The sequence below is a fragment of the Aulonocara stuartgranti genome (assembly GCF_965226115.1).
Source record: "Aulonocara stuartgranti genome assembly, chromosome: 15".
Taxonomy (NCBI): domain Eukaryota; kingdom Metazoa; phylum Chordata; class Actinopteri; order Cichliformes; family Cichlidae; genus Aulonocara; species Aulonocara stuartgranti.
In genome coordinates this window covers 28,989,627-29,014,541 of record NC_138951.1, presented here as the reverse complement: position 1 = coordinate 29,014,541, position 24,915 = coordinate 28,989,627, and the positions used below count along the sequence as shown (strand labels likewise).

The 24,915-nt window shown below is 44.7% G+C and overlaps 1 protein-coding gene across 4 annotated transcripts in view; it reads left to right on the top strand.

The window, feature by feature from the left end:
• tnfrsf21 (tumor necrosis factor receptor superfamily, member 21) overlaps positions 1–24,915 on the top strand; it is a gene marked incomplete at its 3' end in the record, with an annotated part of 221,673 nt that overhangs the window by 88,368 nt on the left and 108,390 nt on the right. For 3 of the 4 annotated variants that reach the window (XM_082505317.1, XM_082505315.1, XM_082505316.1), the window contains exon 5: positions 15,108–15,373. In XM_082505317.1, the coding sequence (XP_082361443.1) occupies positions 15,108–15,373 (266 nt within the window). Of the gene's footprint in view, positions 1–15,107; positions 15,374–20,639; positions 20,769–24,915 lie in introns of those variants that run through there. The other variant, XM_082505318.1, reaches the window with a different exon arrangement.

The window sequence follows — 24,915 nt, the reverse complement described above, 5'->3', positions numbered from 1 at the left end:
AACACGACGAGTTGAGTTTATACCAAAAAGTTCTACTTTGGTTTCATCTGACCACATGACATTCTCCCAATCCTCTGCTGTATCATCCATGTGCTCTCTGGCAAACTTCAGACGGGCCTGGACATGCACTGGCTTCAGCAGCGGAACACGTCTGGCACCGTGGGATTTGATTCCCTGCCGTTGTAGTGTGTTACTGATGGTGACCTTTGTTACTTTGGTCCCAGCTCTCTGCAGGTCATTCACCAGGTCCCCCCGTGTGGTTCTGGGATCTTTGCTCACCGCTCTCATGATCATTTTGACCCCACGGGATGAGATCTTGCGTGGAGCCCCAGATCGAGGGAGATTATCAGTGGTCTTGTATGTCTTCCATTTTCTGATGATTGCTCCCACAGTTGATTTTTTCACACCAAGCTGCTTGCCTATTGTAGATTCACTCTTCCCAGTCTGGTGCAGGTCTACAATACTTTTCCTGGTGTCCTTCGAAAGCTCTTTGGTCTTGGCCATGGCGGAGTTTGGAGTCTGACTGTTTGAGGCTGTGGACAGGTGTCTTTTATACAGATGATGAGTTCAAACAGGTGCCATTCATACAGGTAACGAGTGGGGGACAGAAAAGCTTCTTACAGAAGACGTTACAGGTCTGTGAGAGCCAGAGATTTTCCTTGTTTGAGGTGACCAAATACTTATTTTCCACCCTAATTTACGAATAAATTCTTTACAAATCCTACCATGTGAATTCATGGATTTTTTTTTCACATTCTGTCTCTCACAGTTGAAGTGTACCTCTGGTGCAAATTACTGACCTCTGTCATCATTTTAAGTGGGGGAACTTGCACAATCGGTGGCTGACTAAACACTCTTTTGCCCCACTGTATAAACTGAGCAAAATAGCGCCACGGGTGGCAGCCTCTGTACTGCGCTCTCTCGCACTTTTCTTTTTTTTGTTTATTTTCTGCACTTTTGGTCACTCAGACAACATCACTTTCTCCAGAGATCAACTGCTAAACATCAGGCAGTCGTCTCAAAATAGTTCTTATCCATTTTTCATAAACCCATAAAGTTATTTGGAGATTTTAGTCAGAGGCGCAGTGGCTCCCTGTGGCTCCCAGAAGAGACACAGACGGGGGACTCATGCTGGTGAAACTACGTCGGCGAAGATTCCACACGGCACTCCCCAAATGCATCTTGCGAATCTCTGCTCTCTTCCAAACAAAGTCGATGAATTACTGCTTTTAGACCGGACTAACAAGGACTTTGCACGCTATGCTTCCCTCTGCTTCAATGAATCCTGGCTCATTGAGTGAATCCCAGACGCTGTCTTATATCTGCCAGGTTTCCAACTTCACCGGGCGTACCGCGGAATGGAGCTTTCAAGGGAAAAAAAGGGTGGCGGAGTCTGCTTCTGCATTAACAAAGGTTGGAGTACTGATGTCACAGTGTTACAGAAATACTGCAGCCCAAACCTGGAAACTTTTTTTCATCAACTGCAAACCTTTTTATTCACTGCGGGAGATTTCTTAATTCATGCTGGTCGGAGTTTACATCCCTCCTCAGGCTAACGCAAACAACGCACTGTGCGAGCTTGCTGACCAGATTACCACCCTGGAAAGGAAATTCCCGGATTCCTTTACAATTGTCTTAGAGGGTTTTAACAGAGCAAGCCTAAACCATGAACTTCCTAAATACAGACAGCATATAGACTGCCCCACCAGGGACAACATCACACTGAATCACTGTTACACCACTTTAAAAGATGCCTATTGCTCTGTCCTCCGGGCAGCTTTGGGAGATTCTGATCACTGCCTGGTCCATCTTATTCCAGTTTATAGGTAACAACTCAAACGTGCCAAGCCTGTAGTCAAAACTGTGAAGAAGTGGACTAACGCAGCAAAGCAGGAACTGCAGGACTGTTTTGACTGCACTGATTGGACTGCTTTTGAAGCTATGTGTGTGCCAACCAAGACCTTTTGCACGTACAACAACAATAAACCATGGTTCACTCCTAAACTCCTATGTTCCTTTCAACATGGCGGCGCGTGCACACGAAGTGGCTTCTCTCTCTCCCAAACAAACTACTTTTTCGTGTTTTTCGTCCTGTAAGTTGCAGTGTTTTTGTAAGTCTTTGTCGCGTCTATCTGTGTGCAAGCGAGGATATGCCCGAACACTTCTTCTCGACATCGGCAGAAACAAACTTTTTAAGTTAAACTCTGTGGACATCGAGAAGCTGAAAGATCTGGGTCTGCTCTGAAGGCCTACTCAATCACCGACCCCCACTCCTGCACTTCGCCCACAATGGATGCGCCTCAAGCGGTGTGAGAGGAAGCAGAAGAGGGGTAAGCGCGGTGGCATCCGAGCTAGGCTAGCGGCTAGCCCACACAAACCCGCCATCCCCTCTATCGTTTTGGCCAACGTACGCTCGCTAGAAAATAAACTGGACGACATCCGACTGCTACGTTCATCTCAAAGGAACGTAAAGGACTGCTGTGCTTTTGTGTTCACGGAAACATGGCTTAGCGACAGTGTCCCGGACCGCGCCATTCAGCTCGACCAGCTAACATGCTACCGTGCTGACAGAGTCATCGTCGCGGGAGGTAAGACCCGCGGGGGAGGACTTTGTGTTTACATCAATGATGCCTGGTGTCGCGATGCTGCTGCGGTCTGCAAACACTGCTCACCAGTGCTGGAGTTTATGGTTATTAAGTGCCGGCCATTCTATCTACCGAGGGAATATACAGCCATACTACTGTGCGCTGTGTACATCCCTCCCTCCTCCAATGTCAACAACAGGAGTGAGGCACTGAATGAACTGTACCAGCACATCAGTGAGCAACAGACAGCCCATCCTGATGCTTTTCTCATCCTGGCTGGGGATTTCAATCATGCAGACTTAAAGTGCGTGTTTCCAAAAATACAACAACACATATACTTTCCAACAAGGGGAAATAACACACTGGACTTTGTTTACACCACCCAGAGAGGAGCCTACAAAGCTTTTCCCCTCCCCCACCTCGGCGCCTCAGACCATATCACTGTCATGCTAATGCCTGCTTACAGACCGCTCGTTAAAACCACCAAACCAGTTCGTAAGCGGATACAAGTGTGGCCAGAAGGGTCTTCAGAGGCTTTACAGGACTGCTTTAACACCACAGACTGGGACATGTTTAAGCAGGCTGCCACCTATAACAACACCACTGACCTCCAGGAGTACGCAGAGACTGTTACTGCCTACATCAACAAGTGTATTGAGGATGTAACAGTCACGAAAACCATAACTGTCCGGGCAAATCAAAAACCATGGATGACAGGAGAGGTCTACAGGCTGCTGAAAGCTCGGAATGTTGCCTTCAGAGATGGAGACGAGGCGAGCCTGAGGACAGCTAGGGCCAACCTTTCCCGTGGCATCAGAGAGGCTAAGAGACAGTACTCCAGGAAAATATCTCATCACTTCAAAGACAGCAGAGACTCACGGAGCCTGTGGCGGGGCATTCAGACCATCACAGATTACAAGCCCCCACCACAGACCTGTGATAGCACTATCCCCCTGCTGAACGAGCTGAATACTTTCTTTGCTCGCTTTGAAGTCCAAAACAACACCACTGCACAGAAGACCCCACCCCCTCCTGGTGACCAGGTGATGACTCTGTCCCCGGACAGCGTGAGGAGATCCCTCAGCAGGATCAATGCACGAAAAGCTCCGGGTCCTGACAACATTCCTGGTCGTGTACTGAGAGACTGTGCAGTGGAACTCACTGATGTCTTCACAGACATCTTCAACATATCACTCATCCAGGCTGTCGTCCCCACATGTTTTAAAGCCACCACAATCATTCCGGTTCCAAAAAAGTCATCTCCCTCCTGCTTTAATGACTACCGTCCTGTTGCACTTACTCCCATCCTGATGAAGTGCTTCGAACGACTAGTCATGAAACACATCAAGACTGTCCTGCCCCCCTCCCTGGATCCCTTCCAGTTTGCGTATCGGCCCAACCGCTCAACCGATGATGCCATCTCCACTGCACTCCACTCAGCACTCACACACCTGGACAAAAAAGACTCATATGTTCGAATGCTGTTCATAGATTTCAGTTCAGCATTCAACACTATAATCCCCCAACAGCTCACTCAAAAACTGGTCCAGCTGGGGCTCAACACCTCACTGTGCAACTGGCTGTTGGATTTCCTCACCGGAAGACCTCAAGCAGTACGGGTCGGCAGTAATACATCCAGCACCATAATTTTAAACACGGGGGCCCCGCAGGGATGTGTGCTGAGCCCCCTCCTCTTCACTCTGCTGACCCATGACTGCACTCCATCATATAGCTCCAACCTCTTCATCAAGTTTGCGGACGACACAACGGTCGTGGGTCTCATTAGCAACAGGGATGAGACCGACTACAGAAGTGAGGTGAGACGCCTGGCCACGTGGTGTGTTGACAACAATCTCTCTCTGAATGTGGAGAAGACGAAGGAGATTGTTGTGGACTTCAGGAGAATGCACACCCAACATGCTCCTCTGACCATTGACGGAGCGTCTGTGGAGAGAGTGAGCAGCACCAAGTTCTTGGGTGTGCACATCACAGAGGATCTCTCCTGGACGTACAACACCACAGCACTGGCCAAGAAATCACAGCAGCGTCTCTTCTTTCTCCGCAAACTAAGAAGAGCAGGAGCACCAGCCCCCATCATGTACACTTTCTACAGAGGCACCATCGAGAGCATCCTGTCGAGCTGCATCACTGTGTGGTTTGGAGCCTGCAATGCGTCCTGTCATAGAACCCTCCAACGCATAGTGAGAGCTGCAGAGAGGATCATTGGTGTCTCTCTCCCCTCCCTCCAGGACATTTACAGCACCCGTCTCACTAAAAAAGCCCTTTGCATAGCGGCTGATCCCACGCACCCAATGCAAAGCTTCTTCAAGCTGCTGCCGTCAGGGAGGAGACTGCGGAGTCTCCAGGCCAGGACCAGCAGACTGAAGGACAGCTTCATCCATCAGGCTGTCAGGAAGCTTAACTCCCTCCCGATTCTGCCCCCTCTCCCCTCTTCTCCTCCATGGTCTCACTGAACTCTGTCACACACACACACACACACACTCTGACTCACTCACTGGCCTGCACCAGTTACCAGTCACTTTGTGGAGCATTGGACTGCCACTACCTCATAAGACTTTGTTGTTATACTATCTCTTACTGTACATTACTAAATCTCCATTTGCACTATTTGCCTATTTGCACTACTCTGCCTGGTTTACACTCAATGTCATTTACCCTTACCTGAATACTGTATATTGTATATTGTATAGCTTTCTTGTTCATTTGTATTGTATTTATTTAAATTTTTACTTTTTAATTATTTTATTTGCATTTTTTAATCATTCTCTTATATTTAAATGTTCATTGCTATTTCATCTAGGGTTTGAGAGTAACAAAATTTCTATTCTCTGTATGTCCTGTACATGTGGCAGAATTGACAAATAAAGTTGACTTTGACTTTGACTTTTGACTAAACTCCAACATCTTCATAAGGCTAGGGAGGACGCCTACAGAAGTGGTAATGGGGCCCTGTACAAGCAGGCCAGGAACACACTGATCAAGGAGATTGTTATGGAAAATTTAACAATAACCTGCAACACACCCAGTGAGCTTGATTTGAAGTGGGTTTAATAAACACATTCCAATGTGGAGAGAGCATCCCAGTGAAACCCTAGGACCATCTCTGAATTTTGGCCACCGCCCTTACATCTTAAATACAGAGACACAGACAAAGAACATTCCACAAACTCTTATATGTTGGCCCCTCTTCATAGAGAGAATTATGACCTTGTTTTCTGCTTGGCCATTACCTAAGGATTTACATCCCTGATAAGGAGGAGTCCCACTATCTGTTCAACGTCTCCCATTACAATGGCCTCATTGTGTTAACATTTCACATGCATGCAAGCTGGTGACAGGAGTGCTCTTACTATAGTAAAGTGAGAAAGTGATATTACTATAACTAATGTGATATGATTAAATATGTGATTAATACATGAGAAAAGAAATCTGCCACCACAAAATCAAAGTAGCTAAAAGGATCTACTCCCAGAAGCTCAATGAACAGCTCTCAGCCACCGACCCTGCATCAGTGTGGTAGGGCCTGCGGGAAATCACCAGCTACAGACGCCCCCCACCCACTGTTGAAGCAAACAAAGACCTGGCCAATGGGTTAAATATATTCTACTGCAGAAGAATATATTGGCCACCTCTCCCCCCTCACCCTCCTCAATCCAGACTCAACAAGCTGCTTCAAACGCTCCACCATCATCCCGGTCCCCAAGAAACCCACCATTACAGGACTGAAAGATTACAGACCTGTTGTCTTGACGTCTGTGGTCATGAAATCCTTTGAACGACTGGTGTTAGCTCATTTGAAGGACACCAGTTGGACCCCCTGCAGTTTGCCTACCGGGAAAACAGTGAACATGGGGCTGCATTACATCCTGCACCAATGTGCCTGAACTTTTCTCCTCCAAACTCTCCCAGCTCAGCATGTCACCAGCTACCTGTCAGTGGATCACCAGCTTCCTGACAGACAGGAGGCTGTCAGGAGTGAGGCTGGGGGAGATCACCTCTAAAACTCAGTCCCTCAGTATTAGTGCCCCTCAAGGTTGTGTCCTCTCACCACTGTTGTTCTCCCTCTACACTAAAGACTGCACCTCCAAGAACTCGGCTGTTAAACTCCTAAAGTTTGCAGATGACACCACCATCATTGGCCTCATTCAGGATGGTGATGAGCCTGCATACCGGCAGGAAGTTGAGCGGCTGGTAATCTGGTGCAGTCAGCACAATGTGGAGCTGAACAAGCTTAAGACTGTACCCATATGGAAAAGATATATACAGTGGGGCAAAAAAGTATTTAGTCAGCCACCGATTGTGCAAGTTCCCCCACCTAAAATGATGACAGAGGTCAGTAATTTGCACCAGAGGTACACTTCAACTGTGAGTAACAGAATGTGAAAAAAAAATCCATGAATCCACATGGTAGGATTTGTAAAGAATTTATTCGTAAATCAGGGTGGAAAACAAGTATTTGGCCAATAACAAAAATACAACTCAATACTTTGTAACATAACCTTTGTTGGCAATAACAGAGGTCAAACGTTTACTATAGGTCTTTACCAGGTTTGCACACACAGTAGCTGGTATTTTGGCCCATTCCTCCATGCAGATCTTCTCGAGAGCAGTGATGTTTTGGGGCTGTCGCCGAGCAACACGGACTTTCAACTCCCGCCAAAGATTTTCTATGGGGTTGAGGTCTGGAGACTGGCTAGGCCACTCCAGGACTTTCAAATGCTTCTTACGGAGCCACTCCTTTGTTGCCCAGGCGGTGTGTTTTGGATCATTGTCATGTTGGAAGACCCAGCCTCGTTTCATCTTCAAAGTTCTCACTGATGGAAGGAGGTTTTGGCTCAAAATCTCACGATACATGGCCCCATTCATTCTGTCCTTAACACGGATCAGTCGTCCTGTCCCCTTGGCAGAAAAAAAGCCCCATAGCATGATGTTTCCACCCCCATGCTTCACAGTAGGTATGGTGTTCTTGGGATGCAACTCAGTATTCTTCTTCCTCCAAACACGACGAGTTGAGTTTATACCAAAAAGTTCTACATTGGTTTCACCTGACCACATGACATTCTCCCAATCCTCTGCTGTATCATCCATGTGCTCTCTGGCAAACTTCAGACGGGCCTGGACATGCACTGGCTTCAGCAGCGGAACACGTCTGGCACTGCGGGATTTGATTCCCTGCCGTTGTAGTGTGTTACTGATGGTGACCTTTGTTACTTTGGTCCCAGCTCTCTGCAGGTCATTCACCAGGTCCCCCCGTGTGGTTCTGGGATCTTTGCTCACCGTTCTCATGATCATTTTGACCCCACGGGATGAGATCTTACGTGGAGCCCCAGATCGAGGGAGATTATCAGTGGTCTTGTATGTCTTCCATTTTCTGATGATTGCTCCCACAGTTGATTTTTTCACACCAAGCTGCTTGCCTATTGTAGATTCACTCTTCCCAGTCTGGTGCAGGTCTACAATACTTTTCCTGGTGTCCTTCGAAAGCTCTTTGGTCTTGGCCATGGCGGAGTTTGGAGTCTGACTGTTTGAGGGTGTGGACAAGTGTCTTTTATACAGATGATGAGTTCAAACAGGTGCCATTCATACAGGTAACGAGTGGGGGACAGAAAAGCTTCTTACAGAAGACGTTACAGGTCTGTGAGAGCCAGAGATTTTCCTTGTTTGAGGTGACCAAATATTTATTTTCCACCCTAATTTACGAATAAATTCTTTACAAATCCTACCATGTGAATTCATGGATTTTTTTTCACATTCTGTCTCTCACAGTTGAAGTGTACCTCTGGTGCAAATTACTGACCTCTGCCATCATTTTAGGTGGGGAAACTTGCACAATCGGTGGCTGACTAAATACTTTTTTGCCCCACTGTATAAATCTTATAAAGTTTGTATCTATCTTGTGTGAAACTTGTATGAAAAGCATACAAGAGTGAAAACAGATATAAGATCCCTTGAAAAATTATATAATCAAACTTGTATGTTTTGGATACTTACTAAAACAATATATGAAAGTAATGAGAAAGTGGCCACTTTCATGAGTAAATCATATAAGTTTTTACTATATCTTTTCCATATGGGTAGAGATGACAGTAGACTACAGGAGACATCCCTCAACAATGCTCTCCCTCACTATATCAGACAGCCCGGTGTCGACTGTGGAGATCTTCAAGTTCCTGGGTACCACCATCTCCCAGGACCTGAAGTGGGAGACCAACATCAACTCCATCCTCAAAAAGACCCAGCAGAGGATGTACTTCCTGAGACAACTGGGGAAGTACAGTCTTCCACAGGAGCTGCTAGTCTTCTAGTTCTACACTACAGTCATTGAGTCTGTCCTGTCCTCCTCCATCGCAGTCTGGTATGGAGCAACCACTAAACAGGACAATCGCAGACTGCAGTGGATTGTACGGGCAGCAGAAATGTTCATCGGGGCCCCCTGCCCTCCATCCAGGACCCGTACCTCTCAAGAACCAGGAAATGCGCAGGGAAAATCTTCACAGACCCCTCACATCCTGGACACAGACTTTTTGACCTGCTGCCCTCTGGCAGACGGTATAGAAGCCTGCAGACCAGGACCACCCGACATGGGCACAGTTTCTTTCCTCTCGCCATTTCCCTCCTAAACAGTTGAACTGTCACACTGCTCCCACTGCCAGACTGCAACTGCACCTTATGGACATTCTGTGGTATTCATTTCACATTTAACTAGGTTGTAACTGGAAGGTGTGACATTAAAACTACATCTGGTAAAAACCTGTACAAGTGCACACACACAGACACAAAACAAACACACATGTCAAACAAAACAAGGGAGTTACTGTATATTTACCCTACAAACAGATGAAGCAGTGTTTAAGTTTCACTGAAAAGTCACATAAGAGTCAGTGAAAGTAGAGCAGAGAGAGTCTGAAGAGGCAGCAGTGTGTGTCTGAAGGAGATTGTGAAGTACAATGTGACGCCTAAGGCTATTTGAGAGAATTTACTGATACACACTTATGATTCATGGGAGATTGCTTCAGGAATGACAGCTGTCAGTGCAGCTGTGACTGGTTGATGTATTAGTTGGTATTCGTTGATGACTAAATCTGTCACAGCCATTTCTGTGTCTCTAAAAACTACAGCTGTTATAGGCTGACGAATCAGCACCCATAAATGCAGAGTTTAAACGATTCTATGAGATTTCTATAAAACTGAGCAAGGGGCTGACAGTACTGCTGCAAAGAGATTCGTCGCATTAAAACATCTAAAAAAACACAACAGCCTTACTAAATGCCGAGTAGCCCTTCCCAAATCACATAATGAGGACAAAGAACTGCTTGATGCAGATATATCTGAGATGGAGGTACTCTGCGTCAACTGTTTACAAAATAATAAGACCCCTGGACCAGACGGATTCTTAGTCGATTATTATAAGGTTTTCTCAAATAAATTACTGACCCCAGTCACGAATATGATTATAGAAGCTTTAGAAAATAATAAATTACCAGACTGATTGTGTCATGACCCTGTGCCTTCTCGGCTGACTCTGTATGGCTACAAGTGTTTTTGTTGTGCTGCGTCTCTCTCTCTCCCCTCCTGCGCACTGCGCTTTACCGGGGCGGAGTCATGACGGCTCCAGCCCCTAGCTCGGACACCTGCAAACAATCGTCTCATCTCATTCACTTCTTAAGGCGGCTGCTGAGAGTGCTTCTTCACTGGATTATTGTGTAACACTCATTTCTCGCCAGCCTGAGGACCACCGTTTGGTGAGCTAAAAGCCGGAGTCCGAGCTACCTGAGCTTCAGTGAAGGATTGTGTACATAGCCCGCCCCCTTGCCGTGCCTGTGTTCCCCGGAGACCCTCTTCCTGTGCCCCCTCACCTGTATATATCCGCACCTGGTGTCTGTGTGTAAATAAATTGTGAACTTAAGTGACAGTCTGCCTCCGAGTCTCTCCTGAGCCTGACAGATTGGAAATCACAACATTGGATTGGAAGACATGCCTAAGATAATACACACTGACCAAACAGGCTTCATGAAAAACAGGCATGGAGCAGATAATGTACGACGTTTGCGCCATATATTGAATACTGCTCAAAAAAATCAAAACCCCCTGCTAATAATTTCTATGGATGCAAATAAAGCATTTGACAGGATTGAGCCAAACTTTCTATTTCAAATGTTGGAGGCTATGGGCTTTGGAGAGAAGTTTACCCGGTATAATATCTGCCATGTTCCTGAGTCTGACGACTCAGTGTTTTGTGTTTCCTTATATTATTCTATGTTCTTGCTTATTCTGGTTATGTCTTTTGTTAAGGTTTGCCATTTGTTAGGTTTCTGTTCTGTGCCTGCCTGCTCCCACTGCTGTGTTCCCTCTGTCTGTGCATGGTGTCACAGTGTCTGCTTGTGAATCTGTCTGTTAAGTTCAGTGTCTTGTCTGGTTCTGTGTCTGTGAGTTTCCTGTTTTATTCTGAAGGTCTCTATCTCGTGTGAGTGTTCTCAGCCTTACGTCTGTGTCTCGTCAGCCTTGATTTCTCCCAGGTGTGTTCTCCTCCTGTCTCCCATCCCACGATTACGCCTGTGAGTATTTAAGCCCTGTGTGTTCTCCTGCCTGTTGCTGGTTTGTCTGCGTTATCTCCCTCCGTCACCTCCCTGCTTCATTCTGTGTTGCTTCCCCAAGTCTACCTCTGTTGTCTCTGTTCTGGTTTCAGGTTAGTTTTGTTAGTTTTCCCAGTTTAGGTTCTCTTAGGTTTTGTTTTGTGCCTGCTATATTCCAGTTTGTATGTCCATCCTTTTTAACAAAGCTCACTCGCATCTGAAGCTGCCTGCATCTTGGGTCATCTATTAAAACTCACACGGCTTGCCCTGCTAGCCGTGACAATATCATAACAAATAATGTGATGTCAGGCACTTTTTTTTTCTTTTTTTTTTGCCTGTCCCGTTTGGATCTTTAGCCATCAAAATTGTTGTCTGTAGGCCAAGAAAGATGCCAAGCGGATTTACTTTACCAATTGGATCATCATGGCCTTGCCATATTGGTCCATTTGATTGACCTTTATTATAATTATGTATTTATCTGATTGGATTTTCGGTTGTTACAGACGTCCCGTCAAACAGACATGACTGGAGGATAGGACAGGGAGAAAGAATGACAGAAAGAGAGGGAGAGAACGAAAAATAGAGGGGAGAAGAAATGGCGAGTAAAGGGGGAAGAAAAAGAAAAAAACAAACAAAACACCTGGATCACCTGTATTGAGATAAGAAAAAACAGAAGAGAAAACAAACAAAAAAGAGCAACATAATAAATACAACACCATCACAATCACAAAACTAGCTAACAGTAGATACTGAATATTACATGTTATTATACATGTGATCGACAGCGCACAATGTGCTTTGAGGTAGCAGCCAAGACAGGTGTAGTTTGTGTCTTTGAACACCCGTGTGTACACCTCGGGTGTGCACACAGGTGCACACCTGTGTGGATCAGCACGCTTGTATTCAAAAGGTTTCTCCATGTAACAATCTGCTAGGAAGTATGGGAAGCCATAGCCCCGTCCCCCAGGGCATGAAGCAGGTATGGAGGAGATCATTCCCAGACATCCAGAGGCCCCAGAATACGAGGACCCAAGGAGGATCAGCAGGGGGTCAACCGAACCACCCTCTTAGGAAGAGCTGAGGAGAGCCCTGAATGAGAGGTCACCCAGCAGCCACAGCGCAGAGGCCAGAGGGGGTTGCAGTGACGTGCCTGCGGGCTCTGCCGGCAGACAGCTGTCAGGGCTCTAGACTAACTTTTTGACATGGGCGCACCGGTATGCCTAACTTCAGAAATGTAGGCATACCGGCACAAAAGTTATGTGCACTCAAATTTTTCAACCGCATCGCTTAACACCGCAGTTTTACATGTGCACTTTCTTTGGGGGGGGAGTCCATACAGACAATATTCATTTCTAAATTATTAACTAACAAACTTGTGCTTAAAGTGCTTTGTCAATATTGTAGAAAATGTTAAACTTAATCATCATCTTGGCCTCCTCTGACGACCTGTTTGCTGCTGTCTGTTGCTGAAAGGCAGTGGGGAGAGGGGACACTTGGGCAGTGCATTTATTGCATCATATGTGTTTCCTGGATACACTGTGCTTTTTCAGCATTCAAAGATTGATGGCACCGTGTCAGAGCACTGGCTATGAATTTCAGGCAGATCAGGCCTTAACTTAACAAAAAAGTTATCAATAGTTCTTTTCATCTTTTCTTATTACCCGCAGCTACATCCACTTCTCTCAGGCCTAGGCTGCTCAGTAGGGCTGGGTATCATCGCTGATTTCTATAATCCATTCGATTCCGGTTCTCAAAGTCCTGATTTGATTCAATTTAGCCTCAGACAGTCAGAAATATTATAATTCTGATCATTTATCAGTACTGATACACATGAGATTTCATCAGAATTGTGAAAATCACAGCAGATGCCTTTGTGTGAAAGTAACTGAGAATAAAACACAGAAAAACATGAAGGAGATTTTCCTGGTCTGGCTTTTCATAGCAGATAACCTTGGCCTGGTAAATGGCCTGTATTTATATAGCGCTTTACTAGTCCCTAAGGACCCCAAAGCGCTTTACACATCCAGTCATCCACCCATTCACACATACATTCACACACTGGTGATGGCAAGCTACATTGTAGCCACAGCCACCCTGGGGCGCACTGACAGAGGCGAGGCTGCCGGACACTGGCGCCACCGGGCCCTCTGACCACCACCAGTAGGCAACGGGTGAAGTGTCTTGCCCAAGGACACAACGACCAAGACTGTCCAAGCCGGGGCTCGAACCAGCAACCTTCCGATTACAAGGCAAACTCCCAACTCTTGAGCCACGATCGCCCCGTTAAACCTTAAAAATATTCTGCAATATTCTGCAATTTTGCATAATTTTAAGAAGTTTAAATTTCTTCAGTATTGAACAGCGTTCAATAGTGTTGCTGACTTATAAAATAATGATACATTTATTGACTTTCAACAACTAAAAGAAAAATTTAAACTTCCAAGACAAAGTTTCTTCAAAGAGAAATCCAAAGGGGCATTCCCCGAGATACCAAAACAAACCTCTCTTGAAACCCATCTTTGCACCAAACCGTGCAAGTCAATAAAAGGAATAGCATCTTCTATATATGCTATTATCAGTGAAAAGTTACCTGATCACAACAAAGCATCCATAAAAAGAAAATGGGAAACAGACCTGGGCTATGTTTATGAAGAGGTAGAATGGCACCACTTATTGGAACAGGCACAGACCATGTTAATCTCTATAAGACACAGGCAAATGCAATTTAACATATTTCATAGGATATATTACACCCCTTACAGACTACATAAAATTGAGTAATTATTCCCTCCAGATATACATGCTGTGGAATTGCCCAGTGATAGAACAATTTTGGAGACGCGCCATTGTAATAATCTCAAGGGTAATGGGAATCCCAATTGAACTGTACCCAAAACTATGGATTCTAGGTGACACAGCTTCTATTAATGTGAATTACTAGAAGAAATATTTTATTTTACTTGCGAGTACAGCGTTGAAAAGATGTATTCTGCTATATTGGAAATCTGAAAATCCTCCAACACTGAGACACTGGATTAATGAGCTAGTGTCCTCCTTTGACTACGATGACCTGGATGACTGAGAACCTTCACAGACATAGTGTCCTACTGCACACCTGAGAAGATATCGTAGTGTAAAAGGGAAGTATGAAACCTTTGAAAAAATCTGGGGCCCCTTGTTGGCAGTACTACCGTCTCTGGACTTGACAGATTATAGTGGTGACTCAAAATTCTTAATTGCCCCTGGGTCTGTTTTAAATTGATCCCCGGTTCAGCTTTCCTGGCTTGACTTCCTGATTGATGTGGTTTTACCGTGAAGTGCGTTGATTCCTGAACACAAGAGTTTCTATAAATAAGTGTGAATATAAACTGTCTAGATATAGGAATGTAAGGAGATTGAGAGCCATACAAGGTTAGAGGGATGGGGGGAGGGTGGGAAAAGTTCGTATAATGTGTTCTATACTTTTTGTTTTGCTGATTTTATTTGTTCTCTTTTGTCTTGCATACTGTCTCCTAATTCTTTCTTGTAATTACCAATATTGTTATGTTATTATTATTATTATTATGTTATTACTTTTTGTGTTTGGTTTTCAGATTTTTGGAATTATCCTTGAATGGCATGAAAACAAGAATATACACTTAAGAGTGTTCCTGTAGTCACAATAACTTGCCATGTTGTAGTGAGTTGTAGATATTTGCTTTGTGTCATAATTGTGAGCTTTTTGTTTTTGGTTTTTTTTTTTGTTTGTTTTTCAAATTTAAAAATGAAAATAAATCTTACGAAAAAAAAAAAGATTGGTGATTAGTGCAATCAATTTACCTCTCCCCACTAACTAATAAGGTTTTTCTCTTTGAATAACCCATTAGTTCCTGAACAAATGATCACATGTGTTCTCTAACTGTTTTTTCTCCATCTTTTGGTGTTTTAGGAGTGGATATCCTGAAGCTCGTGGCAGCCCAGGTGGGGACGCAGTGGATCGACATCTATCAGTCGCTGGCTAATGTCACAGAGCGTGAGGTGGCTGCCTTCTCCAACGGCTACTCTTCTGATCATGAGAGGGCGTATGCTGCGCTGCAGCACTGGACGATCCGGGACAGCGATGCCAACCTGGCCAAGCTGATCAACGCCCTGCACCGGCAGCGCCGCATCGATGTGGTGGAAAAGATCCGCTGTGTAATGGAGGACAACCCACAGGTAGGCCTAATTAATGTCGAGGACAGACAGTCTACTGCCCCCCTGCCCTGTTTTCACTGAGGATATCTGTAATGTTGCTGTCTTCACATCTTCACATCCAGAGGTGGGTTGAGTATCCAAAAATTGTACTTAAGTAAAATAAAATAGTAAAATATTATTACTCAAGTAAAAGTGAAAAGTAGTTGTCAAAAAAATTGCCCAAATAAGAGTAAAAAAGTAATTGGTGAAAATGTATTTTTTAAATAAATGCTATCAGACAAACATAAATAAATAAATATACAAATGTTAGTATTTTCAAATAGAATATATGTATATGTACAATTCTAATTTCCAGATTTCAGTTTTTCACAACATAAAGCCTTTTTAACCAATATCTACAGTAAATAATATAAATATATAAACAGTGCAAACCATTTCCAGTGACGAGATATGCTGTGAACTTTATATTCATTTTTGCTCTAAATGGCACAGCAGCCTCAGAGAAAACATTAGAACATAACATGTAACATAAGACTGATATCAAACTAACCAAAGCTAAAAATATATTTAGAGTAAACTTACTGCGACACGTTTCCACAGGTTACATGAGTTGAGTTTTTTCACGCTGAAAAGTCTGTTTGCTTTGGCTCACACTGTAGAAACCAACACTGAAAATATAGCTGTTCTTTTGTACTGCTTTTAAGTGAAACAATCTTTGTATTGTTTTGATACAAAACAATCCAACTCTTCAGTTGGATGGTGTTCATCCAACTGAAGAGGATGAACACCCTTGGTGTTCATCCTCTTCAGTTCTAGCGGAGACAGTTGACTCTGCCATGTTTTCATGTGTTTCTTCTTTCCATGTATCTACACGCTACTTTAAAACACTTGGGTCGCTCTGTCCGCCACAGTTTCAAACTGGTCATGTGACTGCATCTGATTGGTAAAGGAGTTACAAGAAACTCCACTGGCAGAATGATCCATTATTAGCAGTATTATGTAATTGGGGCAGGGATAGCTCAGTAGGTAAAGTGGTCGCCCCATGATCGGAAGGTCGGCGGTTCGAATCCACTTAACGGCTACCCTGAGGTATCCCTGAGCAAGGTACCGTCCCTACACACTGCTCCCCGGGCGCCTGCTTAGTGGGCTGCCCACTGCTTCACTGAGTGAATGGGTCAAATACAGAGAAAAACAAGTAATTTCCCCATGGGGATCAATAAAGTATCCATTATTATTATTAATTATTAAACTGATTATTTAAAACAAAGTAATGAGTCAAATTTTGCCAAATATTGCCGAGTAAAAGTACCTCTCCAAAAGTTGAAATTGTTCATCTGGACGTAGCGTTTTGTGGGAGAAACATTTTGTGGGAGAAACGTTTCGTCACTCATCCAAGTGACTTCTTCAGTCTCAGCTGACTGCAGTTTTCCCCAATCTTATAAACAGTTGAGACGCATTTTTTCTAAACACCAGGTCTCTGTGGCTTTTAAAAACGCTGCGCCAAAAATTGGTCAACCCCAACGATGGGGTCCCCTGACACAAACAGAGTAACATAGTGTACGCTGTTAAGTGCCAAGAGGATTGCCAGGATTTATACATCGGGGAAACCAAACAACCTCTGGCTAAGAGGATGGCACAACACAGAAGAGCTACCTCGTCAGGCCAGGACTCTGCAGTCTATTTACACCTACAGGCCAGCGGACACTCTTTCAAGGATGAGGATGTACATATCTTGGACAGTGAGGAACGCTGGTTTGAGCGCGGAGTCAAGGAGGCCATTTACGTGAAAAGGGAAAGACCATTTTTGAATCGAGGAGGGGGCCTAAGGGTACATCTTTCGCCATCTTACAATGCTGTGATTGCAGCCATTCCTCAACTCTCTGTGAATGGTACTCATGGCCATTGATCAGTGGTCTTTGATCAGTGGGTTTTGGTCAGTGGTTGTTGATCAATGGTAGAGATGGACCAATCCGATATTACGTATCGGTATCGGTCCGATACTGACCTAAATTACTGGATCAGATATCGGAGAGAAATAAAAAATGTAATCCAATCCATTAAATATCACAAAAGCACCTCACAAAACTTGCGACACGCCGTAACTCGCCTCATAACCTTAGCACGTCGGAGCAGTATGCATCACGTGATAGAGCGGCTGTGGTGTGCGAGACCTGTCGGTGGTCTGGTTCAGCATTTGGAGCCGGCATTTCATCTCCGACAAAGTTATCCCCGAGAGAAGTAAAGCAAGTGTGTAAGTTCATTTCTGAATGTTTGTAAAGCATTCCCACGTTAAGCTTAACAACCGATTTATGGAGCGACTGCGTCTTCTCTGTCCCTCCCTCTCCTGCTGCTACTTCAATCATGAAACTGCTTAATGATCAGCTGATCGGCTTTTCTGTCGCGACTCCGTCTCTCTTGTTTGTTTTAAGCTGTTGTTAGAATTTATTTAATATTACTTTCTACACCAGGATCCTTTTCTACGTAGCTGACGGCTGGTAACTGTGCAGGGGCGGATCTAGCAAAGTTTAGCCAGGGGGGCAGGTAAGGCATTAACAGGGAAAAGGGGGGCACAAAGAAATACTTTTCTTTCTTATTCTCATTTAAAAAGTCTAGCTTTTATTAAATAATTATCTGACACCCAAAGTTTTAATTTGATCTAAAATGAATAGAAGTCCATTACTGTATATAGTAACTATTATGTCTAATATATACCCTAGTAAGCTATAGTACTTTTTCCTTTGGGAAGGTACCATCTGTGCAGTCTGCAGTTCTGTTAAAGAAAGATGTTGAATCTATTTAATATTTCTTGAAAAATAATTGATTTCTGTGTATTTTCTTTTCACACTGCATCAAATTAAGGTTGATTATGTCGATTAAGCATCATGAGGTGGCGCGTGAGGAGTGGTTCCCTATTTTTTATTTTTTATTTTTTTTGCTGGAAGTTAGGTTGCTTAATATTTACGCTAAGTACTCTTTAAAATACCAGAATAGGGAGGATGGTGTAGGTTTATGTTTATTAGATTGATCAGTATTGCTGAACTATGAAATATTTTTTTTTGCATACAGGTATAACAGAATAGCTTTAGTGTTGTTGTTTTTTAAACTTGAGTATGAACTTATACAAAATGCAGCAAGATATTTAAAAAACAGTTTTATTGATTAAAAAACACTATATCGGATTCATATCGGTATCGGCAGATACCCAAATTTATGATATCGGTATCGGACATAAAAAAGTGGTATCGTGCCATCTCTATGGTCATGAGAATTTGCATAATTAAGATTAAGGAACTGACCTCCCAGCTCATTGTTCCTTCTCTGGGCTTGTTTCAGTCATTATGCAAATGTACTGTTTATAAGATTGGGGAAAACTGCAGTCAGCTGAGACTGAAGAAGTTATTGGGATGAGTGAGAAAACGTTTCTCCCACAAAACGCTACGTCCAGATGAACAGAATCAACTTTTGGAGATATACTTTAAAAATAAATGTTTTTCAAAAACTTACTCAAGTAAATGTAACGGAGTAAATGTAACTCATTACTACCCACCTCTGTTCACATCACATCGTCAGCTCTGTTCTCTGAATGTCTCTTCTACTGACAGCTAATTTTGGAGAACATCTTTCCAATATGTCCCTCTGAAGCTGATCCCTCTGGGTTACTTCACTTGGACAGATAGAGTTGACATCTAAAAAGCTTTGGATGAGATTTTAGTCTCTTTGAGGGCAAGATGAACACTGTGTAAACTACAGAGTAGGCAGCAGTTCATTGGAGCTTTTCAGTTATTTATTCTTTTTTGGTGACATTTGTAGCCTGTGTCTAAAATACATGACAGTACTTAGTATTTAAAGTCGGATGCTGTATTATGTGATTCAAAACATGTTAGATGTTATTTATCAGAGTATTTACAAAGCTTTGAAAGAATAGCCTGCTAGCGTGCTGTAGCTTAGACATCATCTGGGGTACATTTGGCTTTGAGAAAAATGTTTCTTCAGTGATGTGTTGAACATCTTATGTTATCCAAGCACCTAGTGTTGCATCTTCCTTTGCACCGTTGCTGTTTGGAGAGGATAGTGAAAAGGTCTTGAGACATGCCTTTTTTATGTTTATTAAAGTTCTATAAGTATGTATTTCTTTATATTTTGTTAGGAAAATGGATAATAAATCATTAATCTTTCCAAGCCTTTGGTTTGCTACAAACACTCTCTGCGTTAATGATCTTTGGTTATATACCAGAATACTACTGCATTTGTATGTTAATAATATCTAAGCACGGTGGCACAGCAAGAAGGTCCTGAGCTGTGATACACTTCTAGCCAATCATTTTACGTTTCTGAGGATAGTAGGCGGGTCCAGGTACGTACGTTCTTTTAGAGCAGAGCTACAGATTAAAAATGCCCTAGGCGAAGCGGTCAAAAGTCTGGCTGTACTTCACAGCAAAATATGCAAACTCAGCAGCCTGCAACAAGTGCTTTAAGCTGATACTGTGATACTGTCAAAGGAGGTAACACCTCAAATCCGATGAAACACCTGGCGACGCATAGCGTTTTTTTTTTTTAAAGCCAAGAAATGCGCTGTATTTGATAGCTTGCTGCGAGACCTCACACAGAGTGCATCTACTGCGGGTGTGGTGCCTGTTATCAGACGCGGAGTTAGCAACATCCCCAAAAACACGAAGAGGAGAGTCCTGACCCCTAGCCTTGCTAGTGTAGCAGAAATGATGATGGATGATGATGGCAGCAGCAACCGTTCTTCTCTGCGTGAGTAACGTGAGGCTAACCACGTTATTACATTAATGCATGTAAGGTGAACTAGCAAACATCATCATCATAGCTACATGCGGCTGTCTTCTTGTTTGATGGCAGATGCTCCCTTCACCCTGGCCAAAAAGGCTAAAATGACCAAAGAAAAAGAGGGAAACAGTTAAACGAAAGGTTTTTGGATAAAGTTTGTGTTTTTTCCATTGTTTAAGCACTGCCTCCAGCCAAGAGTGATACCATATATGCCCCATAGCTGCAGAAAAGGCTAACATTGTTATCTTTTTACAAAAACCAGCTGAACATGAGGTTTTTGGACCAATTTTGTGTTCTCCATTCTTTAAGCACCGGTTTGAGCACCGGCACCGTTTCAAAAGTACTGATTTGGCACCGGTATCGGATAAAACCTAAACGATACCCATCCCTAATGATTACACAGATATTTAAATTTGGGCACCAACATATAATGACACAAACACATTTTTCCCATCTTCAGATGAGTATATTTTATTTTTGTGATCCTCACCTGCAGATTTTCTCTCAAAAGAAGGCAGAGTTCAAGAGACAAAACAACGTGGTTGTCAAAGTTGTGAAGCCCATCTGTCCACTCCTGGTATCTGTAGACCATCTGGCACTGAGGACACAATCTATGGTGTGTTGAAACATCTGTTAAAGACAAATCACATTAATGTCATGTAACAGGGCAGCCCTTAGCGGCTGGAAACACAGTGAGACAGACCAAGGCAAGTGTAGTGGAACAAAGTATTTATTTGCTATATGGCTCTCCTTAAAACAATTAACTTGTCGAGCTTCTTCACAGCACAAAAATCCATCCTCTAATGACAACTGGCAGCCTTAAATATGTTCAGCTGTCACAGACTTAACCATTATTCCACTCTCAGGTAAATTCTTAAATCCCAACCTTCCACCACAGTATACAATATATCAATAAGAATAAATAAATACATAAATACATTTTCACATTTACATATTAATAAATACTTCACACTTTAATGTTACACCAAACCCAATATTATAAAAACCCAGAAACCCAAGCACAAAAAGATTCACCACACTCTCTTTACCAATGGTCTCTCCCGGAACCTTTAAATGGTGTCTGGACCCCCGGGGAAACATTTGCCCAAACACCTTGAAGAGGACACAGGCAAGAAAGGTGAGTAATCATTAACTTACAAACACTTATTTGCACCACTTTTATCCCTAGATTTCACACACACATGCATTAGTTTTCCTTATTGGTAAACCTTAATCACAATCTCAATCACCATTCTTCTCTCCTGACAGACAACCACCACATTCCTTGATGAGGAGCAGCTGTGCAGGATCTGAAACAAGGCTACCAACTGATTTTAAAATTCCCAATAAATAGTCAATAAATATTTAAACTTCTTGTGTGCAAATCCATGCTTAAAGTGCAATGCTCATAAAGTACTTGATAAGGTGCTTTTAATAAAGTGAAAGGTGTGCTCTAAAGTGCTATACAGACAATACAATATAAATAAATGCAGTAAGGGAGTCCTCTTCCTTTTTTTTTTTTTTTTTTTTTTTTAAATGACATCAGAAACAGCAGTATGCGACATTACGTGATGGCAGAGCTTCAGTTCATCCTTTGTCATTTTATTTTTTTTATTTTATTTTTTAATAAATAGGACAGGGGGAATGAATGAGAGAAAGAGGGGGAGAGAAAGAAAGAAAACCAAAGGGGAGAAGAGACGGTGAGAAGAGGGGGGAATAGAGAGAAAAAAAAAAAGAACTCCTGGGTCACCTGTATGGAGAGAAAAAAAAAACAAACAAACAAAAACAAACAAACAGAGGAGACAGCAAACAACAAAGAGCAACATAATAATAGAGAAAACAAAGCACCATCACAATAAACTAGCTAGTCATAGATATCAATATTTACTAAATAATAAACGATATTGTGCAGCACGCAAGATAGACAGCGCACAGTGTGCTTTGAGGCAGCAGCCAAGAAAGCTTTAGTCCGCGTCTGTGAATACCCATGTGTGCATACCTGTGTGGATCAGCATGCTTGCATTCCAAAGGTTTCTCCATGTAATGATCTGCTAGGGAGTGTGGGGGGGCCACAGCCCCGTCCTCCAGGGTGTGAAGCGGGTATGGAGGAGATCAAAACTCTAGACATCCAGAGGCCCCCAGAACACAAGAGACCATGGAAGACCAACAGAGGGGCAGCCGCGCCACTGTTCCAGTAAGAGCTGAGGAGAGTCCCAGATGAGGGCTCGCCCAGCAGCTGCGGAGCAGAAGTCAGGGGGAGTTGCAGTGACGCGCCCGTGAGCTCCGCCGGCCCCCAGCTGTGCCTGAGTGACCGAGCCCCAGGCCGAGAGGCCGGGGGCACCCCACCTCCAAAGGGGCCCGAGCGAGCCCCAGGCCCCAGGCCCCGACAAGCGGCCGCCAAGGAGTGAGCCGGTGTGTACCCGGACGCCCACCCCCAGACACAAAGAACCACCAACACACCGACACCTGAGGGAGTCCGCCACCGGCAGGGGAAGTGGTGGTGGGTGGAGATAGGCCTCCAAACCTTGGAGGGCCTGAGGTGTCCCCAGAGAGGTGGCGTCTGATACCCAACCTGACATATAGACACAGACATACAGGCACACACAGACACAAACATCCATTCCCACCCTCATGCTCTCATATGCACTCACTCCACACTCAACCAACGTGGAGACAGACATAAAGAGACGCTGTACACACAATCACACTCCCCAAGCGTACTCTACAAACCGGGTCTAGGTACCCTTGCCCCTGGAGGGGGGAATTGCACCCAGACCCAGGTGGTGTTACCCTTTTCCCTGCGGTGGGGAGAGGCAGACCACCCCGACTCCGCAGCAGCAGGGAGGCCCCACACCCCAGACCGCAGTCGGACGGCCAACTCCTCCTACTAGCCCTCCCGCTCCAGCAGGCCGCAGAGAATGGGGGTGGGAGAAGACTCCAAACCTCCCTCCACCCGCTCATTGTAGTGTTGATGCATATGTGTTCTAAGGTGCAATTAAAACCCAGGAGGGCATGGAGCTACCTGCCAAGGAGCAGCAGGTAAGCGCATAGTCCCTCCTGCTAGCCCTCAATGACTAAGTGTATTTAAAATTGAGAGGTGGGCAACGACGTCAGGGGTGAGGTATACACCCTGATGGTAATTTGGACTCCGTGATTGTGCCCACCCCCAAGATCCTATATGTATGTGTAATGAGAGTGTGAATAATGTGAATGTCTAAGTTGTGGGATAAAATTGAGGCAGAGGCAGCCAGAAGGGGACAGGGGGGGGGGGGGGGGGGGGTAGCCTCCTCTGCACCCTGGTGACATACCCCCACTCCAAGGCCCTGCATGTGTGGGTGGTTGTGGAGGAGCGGGAAGAGGGAGGCAGCTGGAGATGGGGAGGGAAGGAAGGGAGGGGCAAGTGACCCCTCCCTGGGGCCAGCTCCCCCGCTGACCCCAGTAGGCACTCCCACCCTTCGCGACCCGCCAGGGAAGGGGGGCCCAGGCCCATCAGACCGGGGCCCAGTGCAGTAGCGCCCTCCGGCTCCACAGAGCCCTGGACAGTCCACCCACCCCACCATCCACACATCTTCCAGACTACATAAGACGGTAAACGCCCAGGCTGAGATCTTCCTCCACCTCTCCTGTATCTCCCCCTCCTGCAAAGAGTTCCTGAAGAGAAGAAAGCTCCTGCAAGATGTGACCATCCCCCCCACCAGTTGAAGAGCCCCCTAGGCGGCTCGACGCACCGGCGGCACCCTGCTCCAGGGCCGGGCCCCCATGCACCCACCCGCCCACAACCCCGCCAACACACCAACCAGGACCCAAGCCCCCGAGGCCCGGCCCGGGCCCCAGCCCAGAGACGGAGCGCCCCCAGAACCTCACGCCCATCCCGGACCCACCCAGGGGCAGCCAGGTTGCCAGGTCAGTAACCCACGTCCGTCAGCACAGACCCTCCCCTAGCCCCGCTGCACGCAGCCGCGAGGAAACAGTCACCTGAGAGCCAACAGAGCCCCCAACCGGACGTGACCGCTTCCTTGAGCCCCCCAAGGAAGATGCCTCCGGGGAACCCCCCGACGCCCTAAGCCTGTCCCTACCCCCTCACCAATCACAACAGTGAAGGCGGGACCAAACTATGACCCCCCACCCCCACTAGGTGATGGAGCTGATAAAAGGGGCCCAGAGCAATTGATCTAATGTGGTGGCAGAGGCTGTGTCAAGACTAATGTAATCTAATAGATAATTTCTGTATTGGTTAGAATTAAGATTATTTTTATTTTTCCAGTTCATGAGGACTGTTTTCTTGGCTATGCATAGGGCAGTGAAGATCATATGGGCTATATTCTTTTCTGAAGTGACATTATCTAAGCTGCCCAGTAGACACACTAAGGGGGAAGTTGGAATGTTACATTTCAGACACTTTGATAAGTATTCACATATCTCGCGCCAAAACTTTTGCACTGGTGGACAGAACCAAAGAGCGTGGATGTAATTGTCTGGTGTATTGCCTTGACAGTGTGAGCAGTTGTTGGAAGATGTAAAGCCCATCTTGAACATCCGATGACCTGTATAGTGCACTCTATGAAGTATTTTGTATTGTATTAATTGCAGACTGGGATTTTTAATTAATTTAAAAGTTTTTAAGCAAATCTGAGACCAGAAGTTTTGGTCTAGGTTGACTGATAAATCTGCTTCCCACTTTGCAGTAGGAAGGGATATTGATTCATCTAATTTAGAGAGTGTTCTGTATATTTTAGATAATAATTTGGGGGATTTAAGAGTAAGAAAATGTG